We start from the raw sequence: 26,800 nt of genomic DNA, 5'->3' as shown, positions 1-26,800 counted from the left end.
AAGTCAAACAGCCCTCCCATTCTAATACTGGTACTATTATTAATTAGGTGAGTGACCTTGGGCAAATTGTTTAACTTATCTAAGCCTTGATTTCTTAACTTAAAAATGGAGTTATGTGTTGTGTACCTTTACGAAGTTACTGGGAGGAGAGAATGAGACGCTTAGGTAAAACACGTTATATGCTGGCACTCTTTATATATCCCTCCTGTCCACCTCAAGCCTATCATTTCCCTGTTGTTTCTTTGTTTTTTTGACCTGCTTCCTTTCTGTAACTGTGATTATGAAGATTGTGGTAAGGGTAGCGGTTGACCCATAAAGGGAGAATCGTGGGGAGTTTGAGTGGAAACTGGCCAGGGAAAAAAGGGCTGTTACTGCATAAAATTTCTGAAACACTGGTCCCCTAGGCAGTAATGCATTTTCCAATTTTAAAAAATAGTGGGGTTCTGCAAACTTTTAATACCTGTACAACGTGGATGAATGTCCAGGGAATTATTCTGAGAGGCAAAAAAGCCAATCCCAAGAGGTTGCCTACTATGTGATTTTATTTATGTAACATTCTTGAAATGACAGAATTTTAGAAATGGAGGGTAGATTAGGGGTTGTCAGGGGTTAGGGATAGGGGAGGGGAGCAGTGGTTATAAAAGTACAGCATGAGGAATCCTTATGGTGTTCAAACTGCTCAGTATCTTGACAGTGGTGGTGGATACACGAACCTACACAGGTGGTAAAATTAATACACAGAATTGAGTACAAATAAAACTGGGGAAGTATGAGTAAGATTTGTAGATTGTATTAATACTAGTTCCTTGGTTACGATTTTATACCATAGTTTCACAAAGTGTCACCACTGGGGGAAACTGGACAAAGTATACAAGGGCTCTGTCTGTATTATTTCTTACACCTGCATGTAAGTCTACAGTTACCTCAATAAAAAATAGTTGGGCTCTATTTGATACTAAATGCCTATGTGAACTCTGTTTTATAATCTTTTCATATCTGAGAAAATAAAACATTAACAAAGGTAATATCTGCTTGTCACTTGAAATAATCTCCTCCTCCCCCACTGGGCATCTATCTTCTAAGATGCCCCTCTCCTGAGAGCGTGTCCATCTGACTCCTTGACTTAATGAAGAAGATCATGGCAACTTGCAAGCTGTACAATAGAGAGTGGGAGATATTCCCAGGTGCCCAAATCTGTGGGGCAGCACCAAGCACCATTACGTGGATTTCTTTTCATTTTTTTTTTTTTTTACCACAACCCTGTGAAGTAAGTACTGTTCTTGTCCCCGTGTTTCACATGAGCAAGCCCACAGGAGCAGGATTTGAAAAGTACTCTACGCTCTTCCTCTTTACCATCCTAGGGAATTTAGGTTTTGTCCTTATTTTTTCAAAATTGTGGCAAAATACACCTCACATAAAATTTTGCATCCTAACCATTTTTAAGTGTATAGCTCAGTAGTGTTAAGTATATTTACATAGTTGTATAAACAATCTCCAGAAATTGCAAAAATTTATCTTGCAAAAATTAGTCTTTATCCCTTAAATAACAGCTCCCCATTTCTTCTCTCCCAGCCACTGGCAAGCAGCATCAGACTTGATTTGCATGAATCTGACTACTCTGGATGTCTTTCATAAGTGCATTCATAAAGTATTTGCCCCTTTGTTAATGGATTATATCACTTAGCATAATGTCCTTAAGTTTCACCCATATTGTAGCATATGCCAGAATTCCCATTCTTTTGAAGGTTGATTTAATATTCCTTTGTATGAATACACCACATTTTGTTTTTCCATTCTGTTCCATCTGTTGATGGACACTTTAGTTGCTTCTACCTTTTGGGCATTGTGAATAATGCTATTCTGAACGTGGGTGTACAGATATCTCTTTGGGACCCTGCTTTCAGTTCTTTTAGCTATACCTCCAGAAGTGAGATTGCTGGATCATTTCATTGCATTGCCCTCATTTTGAAAACCACATAGACAGCAGCCAGATGCCTAGGGATCTCTCTTCTATCGTTTACTCCATTTCCCCTTCAAGGTGGTAATTAACAGAGTGTTGCAATGGGTTTAAGTGCAGATGTGTTTTTTGTTTTATTCTGTTTTGTTCTTAATAGTAACTGCCTAAGAGGTAGGAAGTTAGTGAAAGACCTAATAGAACTGTATCATGTAAGATTATGCATTTGATTTTTAAAAAGTCTTTTAGGAAAGATGTTATTTATTACAACTGTTGGGAATATTTCTGATCACTGTTTGTGTGTGAATGCCTTCTTAAGAAGAAAGCCTTTTCTGTTTTAGGTTAATACAAAAGCTGAACCAGCAGACGATATTACAAGTTTCCTGTGGCAACTGGCATTGCTTGGCTCTTGCAGCTGGTAATATAACATTGAAATGTATGCTAATGTTATGTTAATTTGGGAACCATTTCTCTTTGCATTTGTATGTGGTGTTATCTAACTGGACACTTTTAACTCACTGGTTAGGGTCTATGCACTCCTGTTAGACAGTGGTGTTTCTGAGACAGCCTTTGTGCAGCTCATACGTTTTCAGGGCGTAAACAGTGAGGAAGGTGGTCATCATTGCTCTCCCAGGGAGGATGAGAAGGAGGCAGGACTGAATCTCAGTGCTCTTGAACATACAGAAGATGGGTTTTTCTTAGCTGTAGTCACTCTCAAGCGACATTCCACTATCAAGCTCCCAAATAAGTGAAAAGGAGGGAGTTAGGGAAACCTAAGTCAGGAAACAATGCTATATTCCATGTTAGAATAAATTTGAAGGGAGATCTGTACCAACATGTCATGCTCAATGCTCTGTGAAATAGTCCAGGTCAAAGCTGGACCTCCTGAGCCCTGGGTTTCATGATCTTGGTGTGTTTAGAACTAGTTCAGCTCCCTTAGTGGATCTAAGCCTGGTAATTGGCCTCTTCACAACTGAATTGACTTAAACATTTAATTTTTTCTTTTCTTTGTATAAATGTTAATAGCCTTTGAAGGGCAGTAAGACTCAGTTTACCCCTCTGTTGTAATGACAAGTGGGAGTTTTGGTTTTGGCAGTCTTCATAGCATGAAGTGTCTCTGCCCCTTGCGCTCAGGAGAGTTTGGTAGGTTGAGGGGGAGCAACTAACAAATGATCTTACTGGGCAACTGTATTGCTCTAATGAGGTTATTTTTGTGAAAGGAACTTGTATCATGTCTGGTAATACCAGTTACCCTGTTTTTATTTCAGATGGTCAGTTCTTCACATGGGGAAAGAACAGCCACGGGCAGCTGGGCCTGGGGAAGGAGTTCCCCTCCCAAGCCAGCCCGCAGAGGGTGAGGTCCCTGGAGGGCATCCCCCTGGCTCAGGTGGCTGCAGGAGGAGCTCACAGCTTTGCCTTGTCTCTCTCAGGAGCAGTTTTTGGCTGGGGGATGAATAATGCAGGGCAGCTAGGGCTCAGTGATGAAGAAGGTAAGTAAACTCTTTGTGTATACCTCTTTTATTTGTTTAACACATGCTTCTTGAGAATCTCCTGTGTGCTGGCCCCATGTTAGGTTCTAAGGGTGCAGCAGTGAACAAAACGGATAATACTGTTGACTTCGCGGAGACTGCATGCTGGTGGGCAGAAGTATAGTATGTCAGATGGTTTGAGAGGAGAGTTTCCTGTTTTATATAAGGTTTCCAGAGAGGGCCTTTTTGATAAGATGTTTGAGCAGAGCCCTATAGGAGGTCAGGTGGGCAAAAGGGGACATGTAGCTATCTGGGCAAAGAATGTTTCAGTCAATGGGAACAGGATGTGTAGAGTCTCTAATGTGGGAAGATAGGTGGTGTAGTCTAGAGTGGAATGAGCGAGAGGAAGAGCAGTAGGGCTGGAGGTCAGAGAGGTAGTATAGGCCTGATGATGTAGGGCCATGGAAGCAAAGGAAAGCATTCGGCTTCCCTCAGTGAAAGGGGAAGACACCGAATGTTTTGAGGAGAAGAGTGATCCAATTTAACTTTGGCTAGCGCAGGCCCCAAGGAGGCTGGAAGACAGTTTGGAAGCAGTGGGAATAAAGTCAGATTTGAATATACTGTGAACGTAGGGCCAGTTGGTTTTGCTCATTGTTGGGTATGTGCTTGAAGTAAAGAGAGGAAAAATGGAAGGATGAAGTTGCCATTTATGGACTGAGGGAAACTCTGTGTGTGTGTGTGTGTGTGTGTGTGTTGGGGGTGGTGAGTGGACAGAGTTGGGGAGTGTGGGGAAACCATGAGTTAGGTTTTAGATGTATTCAAAATGAGATGTCTATTAGATATTCAAGTGGATGTACAGGCAGGAAGCTGAATATGTGAGTCAGGGATCCAGGGGGACCCAGAATTCATCCTAAAATAGTTGTGTATATTTCCATCTCAAAGACAAATGGTAGTGACATTCTGATTTTTCTCTTATTTTAGATCGAGAGTCTCCTTGCCACGTGAAACTCCTACGAACACAAAAAGTCGTCTATATTAGTTGTGGAGAAGAACACACAGCAGTTCTCACAAAGGTAGGGGACTCAGAGTGTTTTGGTTTGTTCTGTGATGCTTTGGTGTTGGGTATGGCACAGATGATTATTACTTGATTCGTTTTGATAGTATCTTTTAGAGTAGTGATGGTGTTTAAAAATAGTTCAAAAATAGTATAAATAACCTTAAAATATAGTATATAGCAACATTCTGTGTTCCTTTAAAACAATTTAAATATGCGAAAAATACAGAGCAATGTACTTAATGTCTTAAAATTATCAACCTATTTTTTCTAAAACTATCACATGCAGAGAGAATGAAAATGTATTTTTATGTTGAACAAAAACTGTTACAGATTCACTTCAATAAAATGCCTTAGCATTTGTTCAAGTACAGTTGTTAAAAAAGTAGCTAACTTACAAGGAGTTTGTGGAGCATTTAATTTCTTAGATATGAACGATTGTGCAGAATCATTTCATTTCACCTATCTCTGTTTCTCCTTATTTTGTTTTGCTTCCTAGCACATCATTGTACTTTTTTTTTAAATTTTTTTTATTGTTATATTAATCCCCATACATTACATCATTAGTTTTAGATGTAGTGTTCCATGATTCATTGTTTGTGCATAACACCCAGTGCTCCATGCAGAATGTGCCCTCCTCAATACCCATCACCAGGCTAACCCAACCTCCCACCCCCCTCCCCTCTAGAACCCTCAGTTTGTTTTTCAGAGTCCATCGTCTCTCATGGTTCGTCTACCCCTCTGATTTACCCCCCTTCATTCTTCCCCTCCTGCTATCTTCTTTTTTTTTTTCTTAACATATATTGCATTATTTGTTTCAGAGGTACAGATCTGAGATTCAACAGTCTTGCACAAGTCACAGCGCTTACCAGAGCACATACCCTCCCCAGTGTCTATCACCCAGTCACCCCATCCCTCCCACCCCATACCCCACTCCAGCAACCCTCAGTTTGTTTCCTGAGATTAAGAATTCCTCATATCAGTGAGGTCATATGATACATGTCTTTCTCTGTTTGACTTATTTCGCTCAGCATAATACCCTCCAGTTCCATCCACGTCGTTGCAAATGGCAAGATCTCATTCCTTTTGATGGCTGCATAATATTCCATTGTATATATATACCACATCTTCTTTATCCATTCATCTGTCGATGGACATTGTGGCTCTTTCCACAGTTTGGCTATTGTGGACATTGCTGCTATAAACATCGGGGTGCACGTACCCCTTCGGATCCCTACTTTTGTATCTTTGGGGTAAATACCCAGTAGTGTAATTGCTGGATCATAGGGTAGCTCTATTTTCAACTTTTTGAGGAACCTCCATACTGTTTTCCAGAGTGGCTGCACCAGCTTGCATTCCCACCAACAGTGTAGGAGGGTTCCCCTTTCTCCGCATCCCCGCCAACATCTGTCATTTCCTGACTTGTTAATTTTAGCCATTCTGACTGGTGTGAGGTGGTATCTCATTGAGGTTTTGATTTGGATTTCCCTGATGCCGAGCGATATTGAGCACTTTTTCATGTGTCTGTTGGCCATTTGGATGTCTTCTTTGGAAAAATGTCTGTTCATGTCTTCTGCCCATTTCTTGATTGGATTCTTTGTTCTTTGGGTGTTGAGTTTGATGAGTTCTTTATAGATTTTGGATACTAGCCCTTTATCTGATATGTCATTTGCAAATATCTTCTCCCATTCTGTCGGTTGTCTTATGGTTTTGTTGACGAAATGTTTCCTTTGCTTTGCAAAAGCTTTTTATCTTGATGAAGTCCCAAGAGTTTATTTTTGCCCTTGCTTCCCTTGCCTTTGGCGATGTTTCTAGGAAGAAGTTGCTGCGGCTGAGGTTGAAGAGGTTGCTGCCTGTGTTCTCCTTTAGGATTTTGATGGACTCCTGTCTCACATTGAGGTCTTTCAACCATTTAGAGTCTATTTTTGTGTGTGGTGTAAGGAAATGGTCCAGTTTCATTCTTCTGCATGTGGCTGTCCCAATTTTCCCAACACCATTTGTTGAAGAGACTGTCTTTTTTCCATTGGACATTCTTTCCTGCTTTGTCAAAGATTAGTTGACCATAGAGTTGAGGGTCCATTTCTGGGCTCTCTATTCTGTTCCATTGATCTATGTGTCTGTTTTTGTGCCAGTACCATACTGTCTTGATGATGACAGCTTTGTAATAGAGCTGGAAGTCCGGAATTGTGATGCTGCCAGCTTTGCTTTTCTTTTTCAACATTCCTCTAGCTATTCAGGGTCTTTTCTGGTTCCATACAAATTTTAGGATTATTTGTTCCATTTCTTTGAAAAAAGTGGATGGTATTTTGATGGGGATTGCATTGAATGTGTAGATTGCTCTAGGTAGCATTGACATCTTCACAATATTTGTTCTTCCAATCCATGAGCATGGCACGTTTTTCCATTTCTTTGTGTCTTCTTCAATTTCTTTCATGAGTATTTTATAGTTTCTGAGTACAGATCCTTTGCCTCTTTGGTTAGATTTTTTCCTAGGTATCTTATGGTTTTGGGTGCAATTTTTTTTTTTTTTAAAGATTTTATTTATTTATTTGAGAGAGAGAATGAGAGAGAGAGAGAGCATGAGATGGGGGAGGGTCAGAGGGAGAAGCAGACTCCCTGCTGAGCAGGGAGCCCGATGCGGGACTCGATCCTGGGACTCCAGGATCATGACCTGAGCCGAAGGCAGTCGCTTAACCAGCTGAGCCACCCAGGCGCCCTTGGGTGCAATTGTAAATGGGATCGACTCCTTAATTTCTCTTTCTTCTGTCTTGTTGTTGGTGTGTAGGAATGCCACTGACTTCTGTGCATTGATTTTATATCCTGCCACTTTACTGAATTCCTGTATGAGTTCTAGCAGTTTTGGAGTGGAGTTTTTGGGGTTTTCTACATAAAGTATCATATCATCTGCAAAGAGTGAGTTTGACTTCTTCTTTGCCAATTTGGATGCCTTTTATTTCTTTTTGTTGTCTGATTGCTGTGGCTAGGACTTCTAATACTATGTTGAATAGCAGTGGTGACAGTGGACATCCCTGCCACGTTCCTGACCTTAGGGGGAAAGCTCTCAATTTCCCCATTGAGAATGATATTCGCTGTAGGTTTTTCATAGATGGCTTTTATGATATTGAGGTATGTACCCTCTATGCCTATACTCTGAAGAGTTTTGATCAAGAAAGGATGCTGTACTTTGTCAGATGCTTTTTCTGCATCTATTGAGAGGATCATATGATTCTTGTTCCTTCTTTTGTTGATGTATCACGTTGATTGATTTGCGGATGTTGAACCAACCTTGCAGCCCAGGGATAAATCCCACTTGGTCGTGGTGAATAATCCTTTTAATGTACTGTTGGATCCTATTGGCTAGTATTTTGGTCAGAATTTTTGCATCCATGTTCATCAGGAATGTTGGTCTGTAATTCTCCTTTTTGATGGGGTCTTTGTCTGGTTTTGGGATCAAGGTAGTGCTGGCCTCATAAAATGAGTTTGGAAGTTTTCCTTCCATTTCTATTTTTTGGAACAGTTTCAGAAGAATATGTATGAATTCTTCTTGAAATGTTTGGAAGATTTCCCCTGGGAAGCCGTCTGGCCCTGGGCTTTTGTTTTTTGGGAGATTTTTGATGACTGCTTCAATTTCCTTAGTGGTTATAGGTCTGTTCAGGTTTTCTATTTCCTCCTGGTTCAGTTTTGGTAGTTGATACATCTCTAGGAATGCATCCATTGCTTCCAGGTTATCTAATTTGCTGGCGTAGAGTTGCTCATAATATGTTCTTATAATTGTTTGTATTTCTTTGGTGTTGGTTGTGATCTCTCCTCTTTCATTCATGATTTTGTTGATTTGGGTCATTTCTCTTTTCTTTTTGATAAGTCTGGCCAGGGGTTTATCAATCTTGTTAATTCTTTCAAAGAACCAGCTCCTAGTTTCGTTGATCTGTTCTACTGTTCTTTTAGTTTCTATTTCATTGATTTCTGCTCTGATTTTTATTATTTCTCTTCTCCTGCTGGGTTTAGGCTTTACTTGCTGTGCTTTCTCCAGCTCCTTTAGGTGTAGGGTTAGGTTGTCTACTTGAGACCTTTCTTGTTTCTTGAGAAAGGCTTCTTTGCTATATACTTTCCTCTTAGGACTGCCTTTGCTGCATCCCAAAGATTTTGAATAGTTGTGTTTTCATTTTCATTGGTTTCCATGAATTTTTTTAATTCTTCTTTAATTTCCTGGTTGACCCATTCATTCTTCAGTAGGATGCTCTTTAGCCTCCATGTATTTGAGTTCTTTCCGACTTTCCTCTTGTGATTGAGTTCTAGTTTCAAAGCATTGTTGGTCTGAAAATAGGCAGGGAATGATCCCAATCTTTTGGTACTGGTTGAGACCTGATTTATGACCTAGGATGTGATCTATTCTGGAGAATGTTCCATGGGCACTAGAGAAGAATGTGTATTCCGTTGCTTTGGGGTAGAATGTTCTGAATATGTCTGTGAAGTCCATTTGGTCCAGTGTGTCATTTAAAGTCTTTATTTCCTTGTTGATCTTTTGCTTAGACGATCTGTCCATTTCAGTGAGGGGGGTGTTAAAGTCCCCCACTATTATTGTATTGTTGTCAATGTGTTTCTTTGCTTTTGTTATTAATTGCCTTATATAATTGGCTGCTCCCATGTTAGGGGCATCGATATTTACAATTGTTAGATCTTCTTTTTGCATAGACCCTTTAAGTAGGATATAGTCCTTCCTCATCTCTTATTACAGTCTTTGGTTTAAAATCTAATTTGTCTGATATAAGGATTGCCACCCCAGCTTTCTTTTGGTGTCCATTAGCATGGTAAATGGTTTTCCACCCTCTCACTTTAAATCTGGGGGTGTCTTTGGGTCTAAAATGAGTCTCTTGGAGACAGCATATCGATGGGTCTTGTTTTTTAATCCAATCTGATAGCCTGTGTCTTTTGATTGGGGCATTTAGCCCATTTACATTCAGGGTAACTATTGAAAGATAGGAATTTAGTGCCATGGTATTGCCTGTAAGTTACTATTACTGTGTATTATCTGTGTTCCTTTCTGGTCTACGTTACGTTTAGGCTCTGTCTTTGCTTAGAGGAGCCCTTTCAATATTTCTTGTAGGGCTGGTTTTGTGTTTGCAAATTCCTTTAGTTTTTGTTTGTCCTGGAAGCTTTTTATCTCTCCTTCAATTTTCAATGACAGCCTAGCTGGATATAGTATTCTTGGCTGCATATTTTTCTCATTTAGTGCTCTGAATATATCCTGCCAGTCCTTTCTGGCCTGCCAGGTCTCTGTGGATCGGTCTGTTGCCAATCTAATGTTTCTACCATTGTAGGTTACATATCTCTTGTCCTGAGCTGCTTTCAGGATTTTCTCTTTGTCTCTGAGACTCATAAGTTTTACTATTAGTTGTCGGAGTGTTGACCTATTTTTATTGATTTTGAGGGGGGTTCTCTGTGCTTCCTGGATTTTGATGCCTGTTTCCTTCCCCAAATTAGGGAAGTTCTCTGCTATAATTTGCTCCAGTATACCTTCTGCCCCTCTCTCTCTTTCTTCTTCTTCTGGGATCCCAATTATTCTAATGTTGTTTCATCTTATGGTATCACTTATCTCTCGAATTCTGCCCTCGTGATCCAGTAGTTGTTTATCTCTCTTTTTCTCAGCTTCTTTATTTTCCCTCATTTTGTCTTCTGTATCACTGATTCTCTCTTCTGCCTCATTTATCCTAGCAGTTAGCGCCCCCATATTTAATTGCACCTCATTAATAGCCTTTTTGATTTCGACTTGGTTAGATTTTAGTTCTTTTATTTCTCCAGAAAGGGTTTCTCTAATAACTTCCATGCTTTTTTCAAGCCCAGCTAGTATCTTTAAAGTGATGATTCTGAACTCTAGATCTGACATCGTACTAATGTCTGTATTGAGTAGGTCCCTGGCAGTCGGTACTACCTCTTGTTCTTTTCGTTGGGGTGATTTTTTCCGTCTTGTCATTTTGTGCAGAGGAGAATAGATTAATGAGAGAACAAAATGCTAGCAGGGTAACAACGTCCCCAGAAAATATACTCTAAACAAATCAGAAAAGACCTGAAGCAGTGGGAAAAGAAAGGGAAAGAGAGAGAAAAGAAAAAGAAGAAAAAAAGAAAAAGATAAAGATAAAGACAAAAACAAACAAAAACAGAACAAAAGAAAACAAAAAAAAAACAGAATGTGATCAAATATGATCAGGCTGGTATATAGATCAGTGCCACACACTAGATTTTGGGTGTATTTTGGTCTGGTAGAAGAAAGTGCCTCCCAAAATTTTAAAGAAAGAGAAACTTATATATGTACAAAAATAAGGGTTGATATGATGAAGGGATGGAATATGAGTATAAAGATGGAAATTATAAAAAATTTTATACAAGGAATTGATAAGAAGTTTGAAAAAAGAAAGAGGATTTAAAAAAAAAAAAGGGAGAGAATGTGATCAGGCAGGGGAGAAGAAAAAACCATACAGTAGAGATTTAGGGTATTTTTTGATCTGTTAGAAGAAACTCTCTCAAAATTTTAAAGAGAGAACAACTTATATATATATGCCAAAAATACGGGTAACTACTATGAAGGGATTGCCATAAACCGTGAAGAAAAGAATAGCAACAACTCTGAACAGAAAAGCGACCACTTTCTGGAAAGTAGGATGTGCGGAGAAACTGACTCAAAAAATGAAAAATAAAAATGTTTTTTAAAAAAGGGATTGATAAGAAGTTGGTGAAAAAGGGAAAAAGAAAAATTAAAAAAAAAAAAAAAGAAAAAAAGACAGTTAAAAAAAAAATTAACCTTGAAAGACTAAAGAATCATGGTAAAAAAGCCATGAATTCTATATGCAGTATTCCCCTACCGCTGGAGTTCTGCCCTTCTCATTGATCGGTAAACTTGGTCTTGGCTGGCTGTTCTCGCTGATCTTCTGGGGGCGGGGCCTGTTGCCGTGGTTTCTAAAAGTCTTTGCCGGAGGCGAAATTGCCTCGCCCTTGCCGGGTCCGGGCTAAGTAATCTGCTCGGGTTTGCTCTCCAGAGTTTTTGTTCCCTGCAAGCTTTCTGTACAGCTTTGGAGGCGGAGAGTGAAAATGGCGGCCTCCCAATCTCTGCCCCAAGGAGCCGAGAACTTAGGGCCCCGCTCCTCAGTGAGCCCCCAGAGAAAAGCCGCCAGTCACTCTCATCTCCCTGGTCTCCCGCCGCACTCTGTGCTCACCCGGCCTGTGACTGAGCGTTTCTATCTCTGGCACCCGATCCCGTGTGGAGTCTCCAAACCCAGCAGATCCCTGCGGTGCGCTCCCACGCCACTCCTCCCCGGGGAGGAAGGGGAGTCTCCCCGAATCTGCTGCTTGTTGGGTCCCTGCTGGAGGAGCAGTGGCCCGACTGTGCCGCAGATCACAGTTTATGACAACCCCGAGCTGGGAGCCCACGCCTTGGCTCCGTCTCTGCAGCCGGCTTCCCCGCTCTGATCCCTGGGAGCTCTGCCGCACTCAGGCACCCCCGGTCTTTCTGTGACCCCGAGGGTCCTGATACCACACTGTCCCACGAGGGTTCCACCCCCCGCTTAGCCACCGGAGTGACGTCCCTCAGCGGAGCCGACTTCTAAAAGTTCTGATTTTGTGCTCCTTGGTTCTATCACTTGCCAGAAGCGGCCGATGGAGACCCCTCCCCTGCCGTCTATCCTCCCGAATATCGCCTTGGATTCACTTCTCCGCACGTCCTGCCTTCCAGAAAGTGGTCGCTTTTCTGTTCAGAGAGTTGTTGCTATTCTTTTCTTCAATCTCCTGTTGGGTTTGTAGGTGTTCAGAATGGTTTGATCCCTATCCAGCTGAATTCCTGAGAGGAGACGAAATCCAGGTCTCCTACTCCTCTGCCATCTTGCTCCGTCCCCCATCATCATTGTACTTCTAAACAACTTTCAAAATTTACAGATGGCACATAGTCCCTTGAGCAGTGCTGTCTTTGTTCCATAAAGATGTAGTCTTAATTTCTTTCTTTTTTTTTTTTTTTTTTATTATTTTTCTACTTAACATTCCAAAAGAGGCATTTTGGTGAAGGATCAAGTGAGTGTCGTGTTCTTGTACAGACTGTTGTGATATGAGTCTTGTGTACAGAGGCTTTTTGAGGAATATACTCAAACTGAGAGATACAATGCAGTCATGTCATGTTTGTCCCTTGTTAGAGTGGAGGTGTGTTTACCTTTGGTGCGGGTTCCTGTGGGCAACTTGGACATGATTCCATGAATGATGAGGTTAATCCAAGAAGAGTTCTGGAGCTGATGGGCAGTGAAGTAACGCAGATTGCTTGTGGCAGGTGAGTGCCCTGAATAGCTTCCTAGTGTCTGTTAAGACCTTGAAATGAATCTTGTGTTTGTAATGACAGAGCATGTGGTTAGACCTAATCACTAACATTTTTTTTTTTTAAGATTTTATTTATCTAAAAAGAGAGGGAGAGAATGAGCAGGCGGAGAGGCAGAGGGAGAAGCAGACTTCCCGCTGAGCACGGAGCCTGACGTAGGGCTCAGTCCCAGGACCCCCGGGATCATGACCTAAGCTGAAGGCAGACGCTTAACCGCCTGAGCCACCAGGGCGCCCCTCTAACCACCAGCATTTTAAGAGATCTTAACTGTGTACACAGCTACAGTGAAAGTTTGGAGAAAGTTTGATCTGAGTAAAGTGTGGCAAGGATGGGTTTTAGATGAGTGTAGCAAGATGGGGACATGAGACGTCTTTTGGAATAAAGACTAGGAGGGAGGAAGACATGAAGAAAGGAAAGTGAGAGAGCCTCAAAGAACTTTTTGGAAATTTTGCCTGGTCTACCCTGCTTCTTCCCTGTCATCTCAAAGGCCTAATGCAGCAGGCCATTCAGCCTTTTTCTCATCTTGCCACCTTCCTCATTGCCTAGAGTCTCAGAGATTATAGAGAGCCAGCCACTGCAAAAACAGTCACAAGTCAGTGTAGGGTGGGATTTCTGGGGGGCACCTGTAGGCATTGCTGTGCTCACGTGTGGGGGTTAAAAGTCAGTCTGAATGTACCCTAGTGGTAGAAACTATGCTGATAAGTGAATTTATTTTTCCCCAGACAACACACCCTAGCCTTCGTGCCTTCTTCTGGACTCATCTATGCATTTGGTTGTGGAGCAAGAGGTCAATTAGGAACGGGACACACTTGTAACGTTAAATGCCCATCCCCTGTGAAAGGTTACTGGGCTGCTCATAGTGGCCAGCTTTCAGCCAGAGCCGGTAAGAGTGATTTTCAGTGGAATGTAATGGTATTTTAAATGATAACAAAAAATTGTTTATAGAACATATATCTATATTTTACCTTGGAGTCTTTTGGAGGAAATGAATATGAGATCTTTTAACATCAATCAACAATTATTTGAGTAGTTACTATGCATGAGGTTCTATAATTGAGATCCTAGAGATCTCAATTGAGATTAAGCAAAAAAAATGTTATTTTGGCCCTAAGGACCTTGGTAGTGGTGTATAAATTTTATTTATTATTATTGCTGATAAAGAAAATTAATGTTTATTGAATACTTAACCAAGCTCCATTACTTATGCTAAGCACTGAAAACAACCTTAAGAATTAGTGGTTATTATTTCATGTTGGCGATGAGGAAGTTGAGGCGTAAGGAGGTTAAGTAACTCATCCAACACCACATAGATTCTGGGGGCAGGAATTAAACCCAGCTCTGCCTCATTCTAGAAGCTGTGCGCTTAATGCTTATGCTGTTACTTTCCTTTTGCTTTTGCTATTCTGGTCATAACATGACATGATTTCTTTTTATGCCATTGTTTTCTTCTCTTAAAAAATAGTTAAATAGCACATTCTCCATTTCATTGGAAATCAAGATAAGGCAGTCACTCAGTATGAATGACTTGAAATAATAAATCCAGTGTCTGACAAGAAGCTTGGAGAGTCATTAAAAAGAAGTGATTTATTTATTTATTTATTTATTTATTTATTTATTTATTTATTTATTTATTTATTTATTTTAAGATTTTATTTATTCATTAGAGAGAGACACAGCGAGAGAGGGAACACAAGCAGGGGGCGTGGGAGAGGGAGAAGCAGGCTTCCCGCGGAGCAGGGAGCCCGATGTGGGACTCGATCCCAGGACCCTGGGATCATGACCTGAGCCGAAGGCAGATGCTTAATGACTGAGCCACCCACGTGCCCCAAAAAAGAAGTGTGATTTAATAATAACTTGATTTTGAAGACTATAAAGTGACTTATGGCTTGATTGGGATTTTTTTAAGCAATAACTACCATAAGTTACCTACTGGATCATAATAAACTTAAGTGCAGGGACTGAGTCTTCTTTGTAAATCTGGCATACAGCACAAGGCCTGGCACAGACTTCTCAGTCAAGAAAGATTTATGGAAAGAATCTATGAGCCTCTAAAAATGCAGTGGAACTTGAAATATAAAATAAATAAGATTTGGTTTGGATGATGTTCCCAAAAGTGAAAGAATGGCTAGGTGTCCTCTTCTCTGTCATTTGTGAATTTCTTTCACACCAAGGCATTGTAGACATGCCAGGAATGCATGTGTTGAAGAAATAAAGCAATTTCATAAACTCAAGTGTTGTATAGGTTAATTTGAAATCACAAATTTTTGAAGTTTAATTAGAACCTAACTTGTGTGATCATAAATTTGTGTTTGGATGTTTGCCAAAATGATTTTATAACGTAAACAGGTAAATTTCAATTCATTATGTAAATGCTGTGGTTTTAGGACCCTTCATGGGAATGTGGGAGCACAGAGGAAGGCATCAAGGAGTATTCCGATTAGAGGAAGTTTGAGCTGTGTCTTAAAGGCTGATTTGGAGTTAGCCAGGTAGAGGACTGTGAGGGAGTGGGCAGTGGTGAGTACCACAGAATCACACAATTTGCAGGAGCACCGCGGCAACTGTGCTCTAGGAGGGCACCAATGTGGAAAGCACAGTGTGCAGGGGGGTGGTGGAAGGAAAAGATACAGAGATAGGGGAGAGTGCGGTGTATTAGGAATGAAAACAATGTGGTGGTATCGGAGGGTCACCGTGGAATCAGCGTGACGGAAGATAAAGCAGGGTGTCGGAAATGGAGGTCCTTCTATGATAAGCTTCATCCTGAAGGGGCTAAAGAACACCACACTCAGATGTTCAATTATTTCTTAGGCATGTTACTGTTGATATTAGTGACTTTTAAATTTCACATTAGTGGCTGGAAAGATTAGAATGAAGAATTGAAACAACGTCAGGATTAGCTTGCAGTTGGGGAACGGATGGGGGTAGAGTTGGAGGGGAGGATACCATTTTGTATCCATTTATTTTTAATTGAAGTAGAAACAGTTTTGGGGCAGAGAGCGAGGGGAGAAGGTTTCTTCTCTGACATAAATGAAATGGATAGGAAACCAGTCTGAGTCATATTTTGGAATATTAGAAAAGGGGATCAAGGAAAAAGTTTAATTACTGAAAAATACGCTCTTGAAAATTTTTTTGACAGATCGCTTTAAATATCATATTGTTAAGCAGATCTTCTCTGGAGGAGACCAAACTTTTGTACTTTGCTCCAAATATGAGGTAAAAAATTCTTTCAACTATTATTTTGGGGGTGGAATAATGGTGAACCAGTATTTATTTTAATAAATAATTACATGAGAGCAATATTACTCTGTTTCTACCAATTTTATCTTATAAAGGTAAGCCAACTGGACCTGGAAGACGTTCTCTCCATTTTGCTTTCTTGAAGTGCCAATAACTTCCCTGGTATTTTAATCATAGTTCTAATTTATAATTTAAAATTATTTGTTTATGTCTACATTTGTTCCAAAAGATATTTAAGGAGGCCTAGAGAATTTGCACTTAGTTTGGCATTATTTGACTTTCCCTTTCTTCCCCATTAGGTAGCAACAAATACTAGGTACTAGAGAACTTAGTGGGTTTGTTTGATGTGATTGAGTATATAGTAAATATAAAAGAGATGATGCAGTTTTCAGATATCCTTTATTATTTATCATCTGCTCATAGCACCACACTAAAATTTCACATTGTCTCTGGTGTCACTATAGTGGGTAAGTCAGAAAGAATGACGTTCCGGTATCTTTCAGGGTTAAAGGTAGAGGAGCCTGTGGTCCAGGTAATCTGTGACAGAGCTGTAATCCTTCCCCTCCTCCTGGACAAGGGAAATCATTCTGAAACCTGGGACACAGATTTGTTTTCTGCCCTCCACTCCCTTCCTGGCTTTTGTGCTTCCTCTCCCCTCCCCTCCCCTCCGCCCACCCATTTCTACTCAACCAGCATGTAGGGAGGACCAACCATATGTGGCGCATAGATCCTTATCCTCTCTGGAAGAGCAGGGAAAGGCTGTTTGTGATGATAGAGGAATCAGAATTGGTTGGGAAGAAAATAGGAACTGTGGAGACAAGGGGCCCCTTTGAGTCCTGGAAATTCTCCCCATTCATCTGATACTCTGCCATCTTTAAATACACAATGTTCTTGCCTTCTAGTCAGTATAATTCCGTGATTTGGTAGAAAAGGTTGTGCTGGAGCCCGAGGCTGCAGGTTGGACAGTGGAAACTGACAACTAGATATTTTCCAGGTCAGGAGCCTGGAGAAAGTTCTGTTTAGTGCTGCCATCTGGGGTGATTTGGAACTGCTGCTTTAGACCTATTTTAGGCCCAGCTTCAGTGCTTCACAGAGAAATCTTGAGGAAGACCGAGATTATTTTTCGTTTCTTCAAAATGCCAGTGAAATGAAACATGAAAAGCACCGAATCTCTGCAGGATGGTAACTTTGTCCATAAGTAGAGTTTGAAGTATTCATTTCCCTAAGAAATTGATTTGAATAATATTATCCAATTTTAATTTTACTATGAAAGCCAATATGGTATCTGGTCTAAGTGATTGGATTTAAAATTATTGTAATTAGCACTGTTGGGACTGGACAAGAAAACATTGATGAAAAGGATATAAAATAATGTCATATTAGAGAAATAGGGCAGTTAAAGGTTAAACAACTGGTAAGAGTGGTATGCATTAAAAATGTAAGATAACAAAAAAGAAAAAGAAAAATAGACTATCGCTTAGGAAGGTATTGCTCTTTCTTTTTAAAAGTGAAGCCTGTACACATTTACTTACACTGTTAAGCAGAGATATTTGTTTAGACACAGAGACTGATCAAATCATGTGTTTACCCCGTTACCATAACACTTGAAGAATCACTTAACGACCTAACAGAAAGCATCTGTATTGTGACAGGCTCCATTTTTATAAATGCGACTCATTCACTTAATGCCAGGTCTGAGGTAGAAGAGGGGAGGGGAGGAGTTATGTACAGATACTGCTTTGCTACACTGGATTCCACGTCTTGGCAATTCAGTGAGTGCAAAGCATGCACTCACTGCTCTAACACATAACATGTATGTGTTAGAGTCTGTTCAGCTACCCCTGTGAATGGGGAGAGTAATTAAAATGCAGATGACAGTGGTTTTAAGGCCAGGGTGAAGAGGCAATCTTGCTTGTATGTTCTCAAGTGTCCATTTTGTCTTGTGATTTTCCTCTGTGTCATTCAAGATGACTTTTGTTCTTTCATAGATGTCCATGGCCATTTTAGTAAAGTAATGATCAAGACCCAGATAATCAAAAACATTGGCAAACATCTCCGATTTGTTATTTGTTACATGCCCTCTTCCTTTCCCATTATTATGATATCTTAACTCACAACTATGGGGAAGTAACCAAGAAAATTTACTTTGGAAGTTGTCTTTCTTTGTGTCGATACAAAGGAAGAAAAAAACCGATCATTTTATGAATTGATGGATGAATGGTTTAATGTAATTTTTCTCTCTTTTCTAGTGACAGTTATGGGGGTATAAGGCACTTTCAACTTTCTCTTAGTTCTAGATCAAGAACAGGATTTGGGAAATATCAGTGAATAAGATACATTTTAGAAAGTGAAAGTGCTTATATATTTTTTAGATCTCTTGAATAAAGGATGTATAATGCTATGCAGCACTGGGAATTTTCAAGGCCATTATTGACATGTCCTTTCTGCCACCTTTCTTATAAATGTATACCTATATACTTGGAACAAGAAATTAAGAGGCATTAAGTTTTCATAGATTGTTGGCACTATACATTATAACTGAACTTGACAGAGACACAGCGAGAGAGGGAACACAAGCAGGGGGAGTGGGAGAAGGAGAAGCAGGCTTCCCGCTGAGCAGGGAGCCCGATGCGGGGCTTGATCCCAGGACGCTGGGATCATGACCTGAGCCAAAGGCAGACACTTAATGACTGAGCCACCTAGGCGCCCCTAATAATATATTTTGTCGGAGTTTGGTGAATAGTTATGGCAAACAATTAATACCTTAAAAACCTTGATGTTACAGTGATTCAAAGCAGAGGGGAAAGAAGTGTGGAAAAGCCATATTCGGGTTGTTTCTCTGGTGAACAGTCTCTGAAACTGAGATTTATGTTGAGAAAGTTTTTAGGGGTAGTGTGCTCTAGAAAGGGCATCTATTTAGGGATGAAGGAGGCAGGATTGGGCAGAGGGAGAAACTGCAGGTCAGTGTAACAGAGGCCTCAGCCAGTCTCCTTGGGAGCTCTGAAGTTGGGATGGCTCTTCACCAGTCCTGAGTGGAGGCAAGGGGCCTTTGTACTCTCCCTCTCCTTGCTGCCAGATGTTGAAGGGCTAAACCAGTAGCCCCGGTTCCGGAGAGCAGCCCAGCTGGGAGCTGTCAGGAGCTGACACTCTCAGCAGCTGAGGGAGCCAAGAGGGGGATGTGGGCAGTGCCCCCCAGCTCCTGTGAAACCCAAAATGGAGACTATGTCAGCAGAAAGAGAAAAGAGCCATCCTACATAATTTCTCTTTTTTACAGAATTCTTCCCCTGCTGTTGACTTCAGGACGATGAACCAAGCACATTACACCAGTTTAATAAATGATGAAACCATAGCAGTTTGGAGACAAAAACTCTCAGAACACAACAATGCAAATACAATCAAGTATGTGGCTGCTTGTTTTCATTTTATTTTTTCCAGGGTACATTGGAATGTTCTAGTTTAGTAATTTTCCTTACTTCCATATGAGGTGGTAAATATATGTGGAGTTTTTTATTTTAGGGAATCATTTTTTTTGCCACATATTTCTTGAGGATTTGGTGTCCTTAGCCCCTGATAACATAATGTTCCTCCCATTCTCTCAGAGTGTGTCCCTTAAACTTACCTTGTTCAGATCTTAAAAATCCTCACCGATGAAGGTATGAGTTGGCCTTTCTGCTAAAAAAAAGCTCAGTGTTATGGTTGTTTACCCCCTGGAGTTTCTTCATATGCATATCCCAGAGCATCCCAAAAGTAAGACAGCTGTTATCTTACCTCATCTTGAATAATTTCTAGCATTTTCACATTGAAAATGATTAGCTGAGATGGTAATTTAATGTCAGGTTGAGAAAATAAAGTAAAAAGGATTGAGGCCTTTTATCAAGTTTATTTTAAGGAGAATTTTGTCCCGCACATTTTTATGCATTTTCATTGACTTCCTTAGCATTTCCATTTTTCTGCAGAATCTAATATTTGGGAATGAATGAATCACACTCTGTGTACTCAGTGGTATACACTAAATGCGTATAATACATCTTGCTGTATGACATAGATTATAGTAGGGCAAATGACCAGGGCCCTAAACTTTGGGGTGCACCAGGGGATCATTGGGAATGCCCTCAAGCAGCTCATGTCCTCAGAGTTTCTCTAACCTTAGGTGGCTCTGACGAGGAATTCAGGCTGGGAGGTTGTAGGGGTAAGGGAAGGGGACTAAACTCACCGAGGGAGGGGCGGGTGGCTTCCCCTTCTTTTTTTTTTTTTAAAGATTTTATTTATTTATTTGACAGAGAGAGAGATAGTGAGAGCAGGAACACAAGCAGGGGGAGGGGGAGAGGGAGAAGCAGGCTTCCCGGCAAGCAGGGAGCCTGATGTGGGGCTCGATCCCAGGACCCTGGGATGATGACCTGAGCTGAGGCAGAGGCTTAGTGACTGAGCCACCCAGGCGCCCGGTGGGGCTTCCCTTTTGCTGGGGCCTTGACAGTTTACTCATTCTCGTTTTCTTATTTATAAAATGAGGGGGTGGGAGAAATGATCTCTAGAGAACTTTCTTGACCTAGATTCTATCATTACTGGAAGTTATTGCAACCCCCTCCTTAACCATGTTTTTGTTGTATTCCTTCCCTTTTCCATATACTAACTGAGAGGGTCCAGGCCTCTTCACACACAGTTTCTTTCTGGGTCCTCAGAAAGTAGCTGTTTTCCCAGTACCTCTGTTATCTAGGTAATAGGAATAAACACTCATTTCACTTATTTTCAGTTTCTTTCTCAGATAAGAAACACAATAAAAGGAAATAGTTGTTCATTTATTATTTTGCAAAGACAAATTCTGTGTTTGGGAGATAAGAGCTCAGCTTTTCTTTTGTGATTATATGTTTGGAGATGAGCCGGGGAATATCTTAGATGGTTGATGGTAGAAGAATGTTCAAGATCATTATCAGGTGCAAGAGTAGTTTTTTCAGTAGCTTTGGTACTTTTGATTTTAACATGACTTGTGGAAAATTTAAGTACTTGTCCATTTTGAGACACAATGTTTCTCCACAGCAAATGTACATTTTCCAAGGATTCATCTGGGTAAGAAAGCTGCTGTTAATGAAATCCTGGGATAGATGACTAACCTGTTGTTGGGCTTGAATAACCATTTCTTTGTAATTATTAAAGGCTTACCTACCTTTTTCTTTCTGAGCAGTGGTGTTGTTCAGATCTTATCTTCCGCAGCCTGTTGGAATGGAAGTTTTCTTGAAAAAAAGTAAGTGATTTAGAATCTTAAAAAAATACCCACATGTGATTCAGATACTTACTCAGCAAAGGCCGTGAGAGACTCCTGTTCTCTTTGAGGGTGGTTGGCCTTCGTTTAGTGGATAAGCTGATGATTTGTGTACAAATTGGAATGCCTAATGATGAGCGAGAGGATGTCAGGAAGGGCAACGCTGATTCATGCCTGATGGGCAAAGAGTGAGACTATCTCAGAGAGAGTTGATGTAATCAATAGCAGGATTTCTTAGGGTGTTCTAAAATGTTACCCCCAACATGTATACCCTATTTGTTTTAAATTCTTAGTTCTTTAAGTAATCTCAGTTTCATTGGATTGCTGCCCAAAGGTTTTTCTTTTCTCAAAAAGAGTGAGCTTAGGGGGATGTTCCAAGGAAGCTTTGGGAGCTCCTTGGCCTTAGGTCTAGCTCAGCTCACCAGGAAATTACATTTGGGCTGACTTTCCAGTTAGGAAATAGTGTTTCTTTGCTTGGCCTTATCACTTCTGCATCTATCCCCCTCAGGAACCTCATGCAGCAGAAGGTTCTTGTCATGGGTTTTGATCTTCGGTGATCCCAAGTCCTGATCATTTCTCAGTCCTTTTTTGCCAGTGACCAGGTGAATGAAATGCCAAGAAGATTTAGAATTTGGTTCAGTGTGTGAATCCCACTCCCTCCCCCACCAAAAATGTATGTCCCTGACTGGGTTGCAAGAGGTCACTTCAGAAACTCTTCAGTTACAGTAGAGATTGCCAAGCCATTTACTTGTATTATTAGGGCAGCTGAGATGAGCTCATCCAGTTTATTTCAGATTTAATATTTAGCATTTTCCTCCAGGGAAAACTGTTCTGTATTGTGCTGATGTTGGTCTTTTAGGACAGTGGTTTTCAACCACGCTGATTTTATCTTCCGAGGGTATTTGGCAATGTCTGGTGACATTTTTTGGTTGTTCCAATGGGGGGGGTATACTACTGACATCTAGTGGGTAAAGACCAAGGATGCTGCCAAGCACCTCACAATCCTATCCACCTAAGAAAGAATTATTTGGCCCCAAAAGTCAATAGCACCAAGGCTGAGAAACCTTGTTCTAGAAGGATAGGTTTTTATGAAGGTTTGGAATGGCCCTTGGCCAGATTTGTTAGGTTATTCATCTTTAGTTTCATAAATTCCATAGAGATAAATGGGTAAAGCCTTTTTTTTTTTTTTTTTTAACTGACAACTGTGCTATTTCAGGACTCCTGCTTATGTAGCTTATGCAGAATGCCTCACAGGAAACCAATTAAAGTGAAGACCACTTTTACAAAGCATAAATACATTTAGATGAAATATTGTTTTTTCTTAACAGTATGGCAATAAATATCTCTGCATATGGAAGGTTACATAAAGGACACCAGAATTAATTTCTGTGTTTGGGGTAGATTTATTTTTAGAGTAATAACAACAAAAGACCCAACAAACAAAGCCCAAGCATCTCTTTATTTGACCATTTAGGTTTCAATACATATAATTATGACTTTTTTTAATGTTAGAAACTCGACTTATATTTTTATAAATTACAACATTCCTGTCAGATGGTGTTAAAACTATTTGAATGTGTCCATCACTCATAAACGGTAGCCTGTTTTGCAAATAGATAGTTCTTTTGTAATTAATAGATGTGGTAATGTTCAAGAGTAGGAATTTAGAAGAGATACTCTCTAAGTCTCTAAAAGGCTAAGATTTATTTAAGGTTAGAAAAAATGATTAGTTGCTAGGAAGTTAAAAACAGTAGCAGTGAATTAGTCCTTGGGTGTATATAATTGTATCCCTTGTGTAAACTAAGACATTAGCTTTGTATTTGTTGTAGATCTGATTTTTTGAAAAAATTATTAAGAAAAGCTTTAAACGAAGTTTGTTCTACCTGCCATTTGTTGATGAGTGGGCCAGTTTGCACCGGGGATGTGTTTTGCCCCTTGGCACAGCATCTACATCTAGGTCAGTGTACCACAATTACAGTAAAAGGCAAAAATGCAAGAGTAAATCAGGGAAATAACACTCTGCTTATAAATTTCAAGATAGCCTCAAACTGAAATGATGATCCTTGCTTGTACTTTGAATTGAAGAAAAAAAAAAAAAAACTTGAAAATTTTAAGATCATCTTGAAGAAGGGGTTCTGGAGCTTGATTCTGTTGGGCTTTGTTGAAGTGTAGTATTTTTATGCAGCTTGTCTGCTAGATCAACTTTAAATCTGATCAGTAGAGACAGACTATTTTGTTTCCCTTTTCTAATTCCTGTCAGAGTGCTTGCTTTGTTTTTCTTTTATTACACACTTTCGACATTTTTGTTTAGAATTGATGAACATTTTAAAACAAGTCCCAAAATCCCTGGGATTGACCTGAACTCAACGAGAGTGTTATTTGAGAAGTTAATGAGCTCTCAACACTCCATGATTCTAGAACAGGTAAGTTCTTTACATTTACACAGTATATTTTTAAAAATGCATTTTTGCACTGCAGTAATTCAACTTTCAAGAGAAACAAAAGAGTAAGATAAAAAGGCAGAAATCTTGTATAAATCTTAACTCTAAAATGTTCACTTTGGGAATTTGACCTACCTTTAACTGTCTTCTGAGCTTAACTCTTTCTGAGGAAATGCCCTTCCAGAGTAAGGTCTGCACGGGTGGGGATCTTTGGCTTTTCATTCCACTGATGTATCTCCTGAGCACCCTCAGTGCATACTGAGTGAGTGGGAGTGGAGAGTCTATCGAATAGCTTATGAATTTAGAGATAAGGTAACTAGATCTCAGACATGTTAGAGTTTCTCAGTATTCTTTTCTCTCGTACAGATCTTGAACAGCTTTGAGAGTTGCCTGATTCCTCAGTTGTCCAGTTCACCACCAGATGTCGAAGCCATGAGAATCTATTTAATACTACCCGAATTCCCCCTGCTCCAGGATTCCAAGTATTACATAACGTTGACTATTCCCCTGGCCATGGCCATTCTGCGGCTGGATACAAACCCCAGCAAAGTATTAGGTGAATTTGCAAAACCCAATACCAGTGGCTTTGTACTTTTTATTTAATTGATGTGACCACTGGCTCTCAGTGGACTGAGATCTGAGAATCTATTGTTGCCATTTAATATGCTTAACACTCAAATCTTACCTTTCATTGCTGCTGTCTTCTAACTGGCCATATTTGCACGATGAGCAAATTGAACCATTATTTCAGTTACTTGAAATGATTCATGCCAGACTAATCTTGATATTTAAATATTCACAAGGTTAGATTATCCAACTTTAAGCTACTTTTTTCACCTCCTACATTTGCTAGTAGTTAATAGTGCCTCAAAAATTAGTGTCCATCTGTTGGTCTTTCTCCTAAACCTAATTAGGGGGTGGGAGTGAAATGAACAGTTTGGTGTGATGCACAGGTCTCCAAAAGAGGAGAGGAAGAGAATGACCTAGTGGAGACTTACCAAATGTTTGTTCTGTTTTTCTTTTTTAGGACAGTTGAGTCCACACTGATTTTTGCAGGCCACGGACACTTTGCTGAGATAAGAACCTTCCGTTCCTCAGTGAATTGGAGAGTGTCTCTCGTGGGAGTAGCGCCTGAGATGTTTTTATTAATCAAGTGCAGAAAGTCTGTCACCCGGCTTTTCCCTTTTTTCCCCCCCCCCGGTAAATTTTTTTTTAGGTGTTCATTGCAACTCAGTAACTTCTGCGTTCCGTGTGGACTAGGATGTTACTTGAGTGTGTCTCCCCATGAATAAAGAGACCTGTGTTCCTGAGGATGGAATCCCGGCTTTTCCATATTGCTTCCACCTTTGCAGAAGATATAAAAACAGAAATAATAATGAAAGCACTAGGAATATGTTAGTCCTTCATTTTGCTTTTTTAAGATCAAAGCCCTTTGGGGGGCGTATTTTTTCAGGTGTTCTAGTAGACTATGAGGTAGAGAGATGGCAGTCTCCGAAGGAATATTACCTGACGTTTAGGTTTTGGTTTTTTTTTTTTTTATTTTAATTTTTTCCAGGTAGGGCCACACAAAGAGATCAGAATTGTTCAGTTTTACACTTGTTTTTAACTTCTAATTAAAGAAATTTAAATTTAAAGGAATATCCCAAAGTACAGAAAACACTACATGTATCCATTCACACAAAGATTCATGATTATCAATATTTTGCCCTTTCGGTTTTCTGTATTCCCCCTACCACCACCTTTTTATTTTCCTGAAATATTTGTTTAAAAATCGTAGACATCCTATCATTTCATCCTTTAAGTATTTCAGTATGGCTGAATTTACTTCTGACAATGTAGAAACCAATGCTATATAGCCTTCTTGTCTGGTTATGAGAAAGCATAGTTTGGGGAGAGACAGAAATAGTAGTTTTCAACTAATGGTGCTTCTTGAGGGAAGGCATGAATGCCATACTGGCGCTGTTATCAGGGCCATGTGGCCCTTTGCATCCCTCCTACAGGATGTGGGTGGAAGCTGAGGTGGGGGCAGCAAGGATGAGGATATCTGAATGCTCCTGCCCACAACAGGTGTAGCATCTTGTCCACACAGACCTTTGGAATTGAACTTTTAGCTTAGCTTTCTGAATGGGTCTTGGAGGGAAAAAAAAAAAATCAGGTCAAGCGCTATGAAAAAAGCTCTAGGGATTCTTGTGGATCTCCTGCTCTCTCCAGAAATGCTTTAATGGATTCTTTTTAAAGTCAGTTTTGGGAAACTGTATTTTAGACTAATGTTCATTTTCTAGCCGGAGCAGTTTTTAGCTAGTAGGCAGAAGACGTAAATACTTGATCAAGGATATGTGTTGAAATATGTCTTTTCTTTCTTCCTAAAGATAACTGGTGGTCTCAGGTATGCCCAAAATATTTCATGAAGCTGGTAAACCTCTATAAAGGTGCAGTCGTTTATCTGCTGAGAGGAAGAAAGACATTCTTAATTCCTGTACTGTTTAACAATTATATTACAGCAGCTCTCAAGCTCCTGGAGAAGTTATATAAGGTGAGCATAGAGAGGAGCCAGTGGGGAGAAGGGTGAATAGATGGTAGGCTCAAATGTCCTATTGAGGTTGTCCATGGAAAGCCCTTTTTCAGTTGTCTGGGTTTTAATTTTCCTTATTTTGTTCTTCATCAGGTAAATATCAAAGTGAAGCATGTGGAGTATGATACATTTTACATTCCTGAGATTTCCAGTCTTGTGGACATTCAGGAAGACTACCTCATGTGGTTCTTGCATCAAGCAGGCATGGTAAGAATTCACGTAAAGCAGATCTTAAAGCTGTAGTCTTTTCTCAGAGTACAGATAAGGATGAGAAGAGCACATCTGAGCCCCAAATTTGTCCTTGACTTTGGGGTTAATGTCAAAATGTTTTGGCTGGCTTTGCATTCTTGAAACTTTGAAGTGCTTTAAGAAATCATAAATGATCAGTAAGGAGTCATAAATGGGTCGTCAGCCAGAATGGTACAAATCTTAATTAGTTGCCAACATTTTAAAAATCAAGGTATCTAAA

At 40.1% G+C, this 26,800-nt stretch overlaps 1 protein-coding gene across 6 annotated transcripts in view; it reads left to right on the top strand.

Moving 5' to 3' along the window:
* HERC3 (HECT and RLD domain containing E3 ubiquitin protein ligase 3) overlaps positions 1 to 26,800 on the top strand; it is a 128,110-nt gene that overhangs the window by 58,444 nt on the left and 42,866 nt on the right. For all 6 annotated transcript variants that reach the window (XR_004679171.1, XM_035004526.1, XM_035004522.1 and 3 more), the window contains 12 exons: positions 2,296 to 2,372; positions 3,223 to 3,444; positions 4,405 to 4,496; positions 12,652 to 12,782; positions 13,550 to 13,710; positions 15,961 to 16,037; positions 19,336 to 19,460; positions 21,241 to 21,300; positions 23,630 to 23,741; positions 24,126 to 24,315; positions 26,129 to 26,292; positions 26,425 to 26,538. Coding sequence is in view for 5 of the 6 variants with exons in the window: in XM_035004526.1 (XP_034860417.1) it covers positions 2,296 to 2,372; positions 3,223 to 3,444; positions 4,405 to 4,496; positions 12,652 to 12,782; positions 13,550 to 13,710; positions 15,961 to 16,037; positions 19,336 to 19,460; positions 21,241 to 21,300; positions 23,630 to 23,741; positions 24,126 to 24,315; positions 26,129 to 26,292; positions 26,425 to 26,538 (1,525 nt within the window). In the remaining variant the exon portion in view is untranslated. The remainder of the gene's footprint in view (positions 1 to 2,295; positions 2,373 to 3,222; positions 3,445 to 4,404; positions 4,497 to 12,651; positions 12,783 to 13,549; positions 13,711 to 15,960; positions 16,038 to 19,335; positions 19,461 to 21,240; positions 21,301 to 23,629; positions 23,742 to 24,125; positions 24,316 to 26,128; positions 26,293 to 26,424; positions 26,539 to 26,800) is intronic.

The sequence above is a fragment of the Mirounga leonina genome, unplaced genomic scaffold, assembly GCF_011800145.1.
Source record: "Mirounga leonina isolate KUSES-001 unplaced genomic scaffold, KU_Mleo_1.0 Mir_129, whole genome shotgun sequence".
Classification (NCBI taxonomy): domain Eukaryota; kingdom Metazoa; phylum Chordata; class Mammalia; order Carnivora; family Phocidae; genus Mirounga; species Mirounga leonina.
This window is presented reverse-complemented; position numbering and strand designations above follow the sequence as displayed.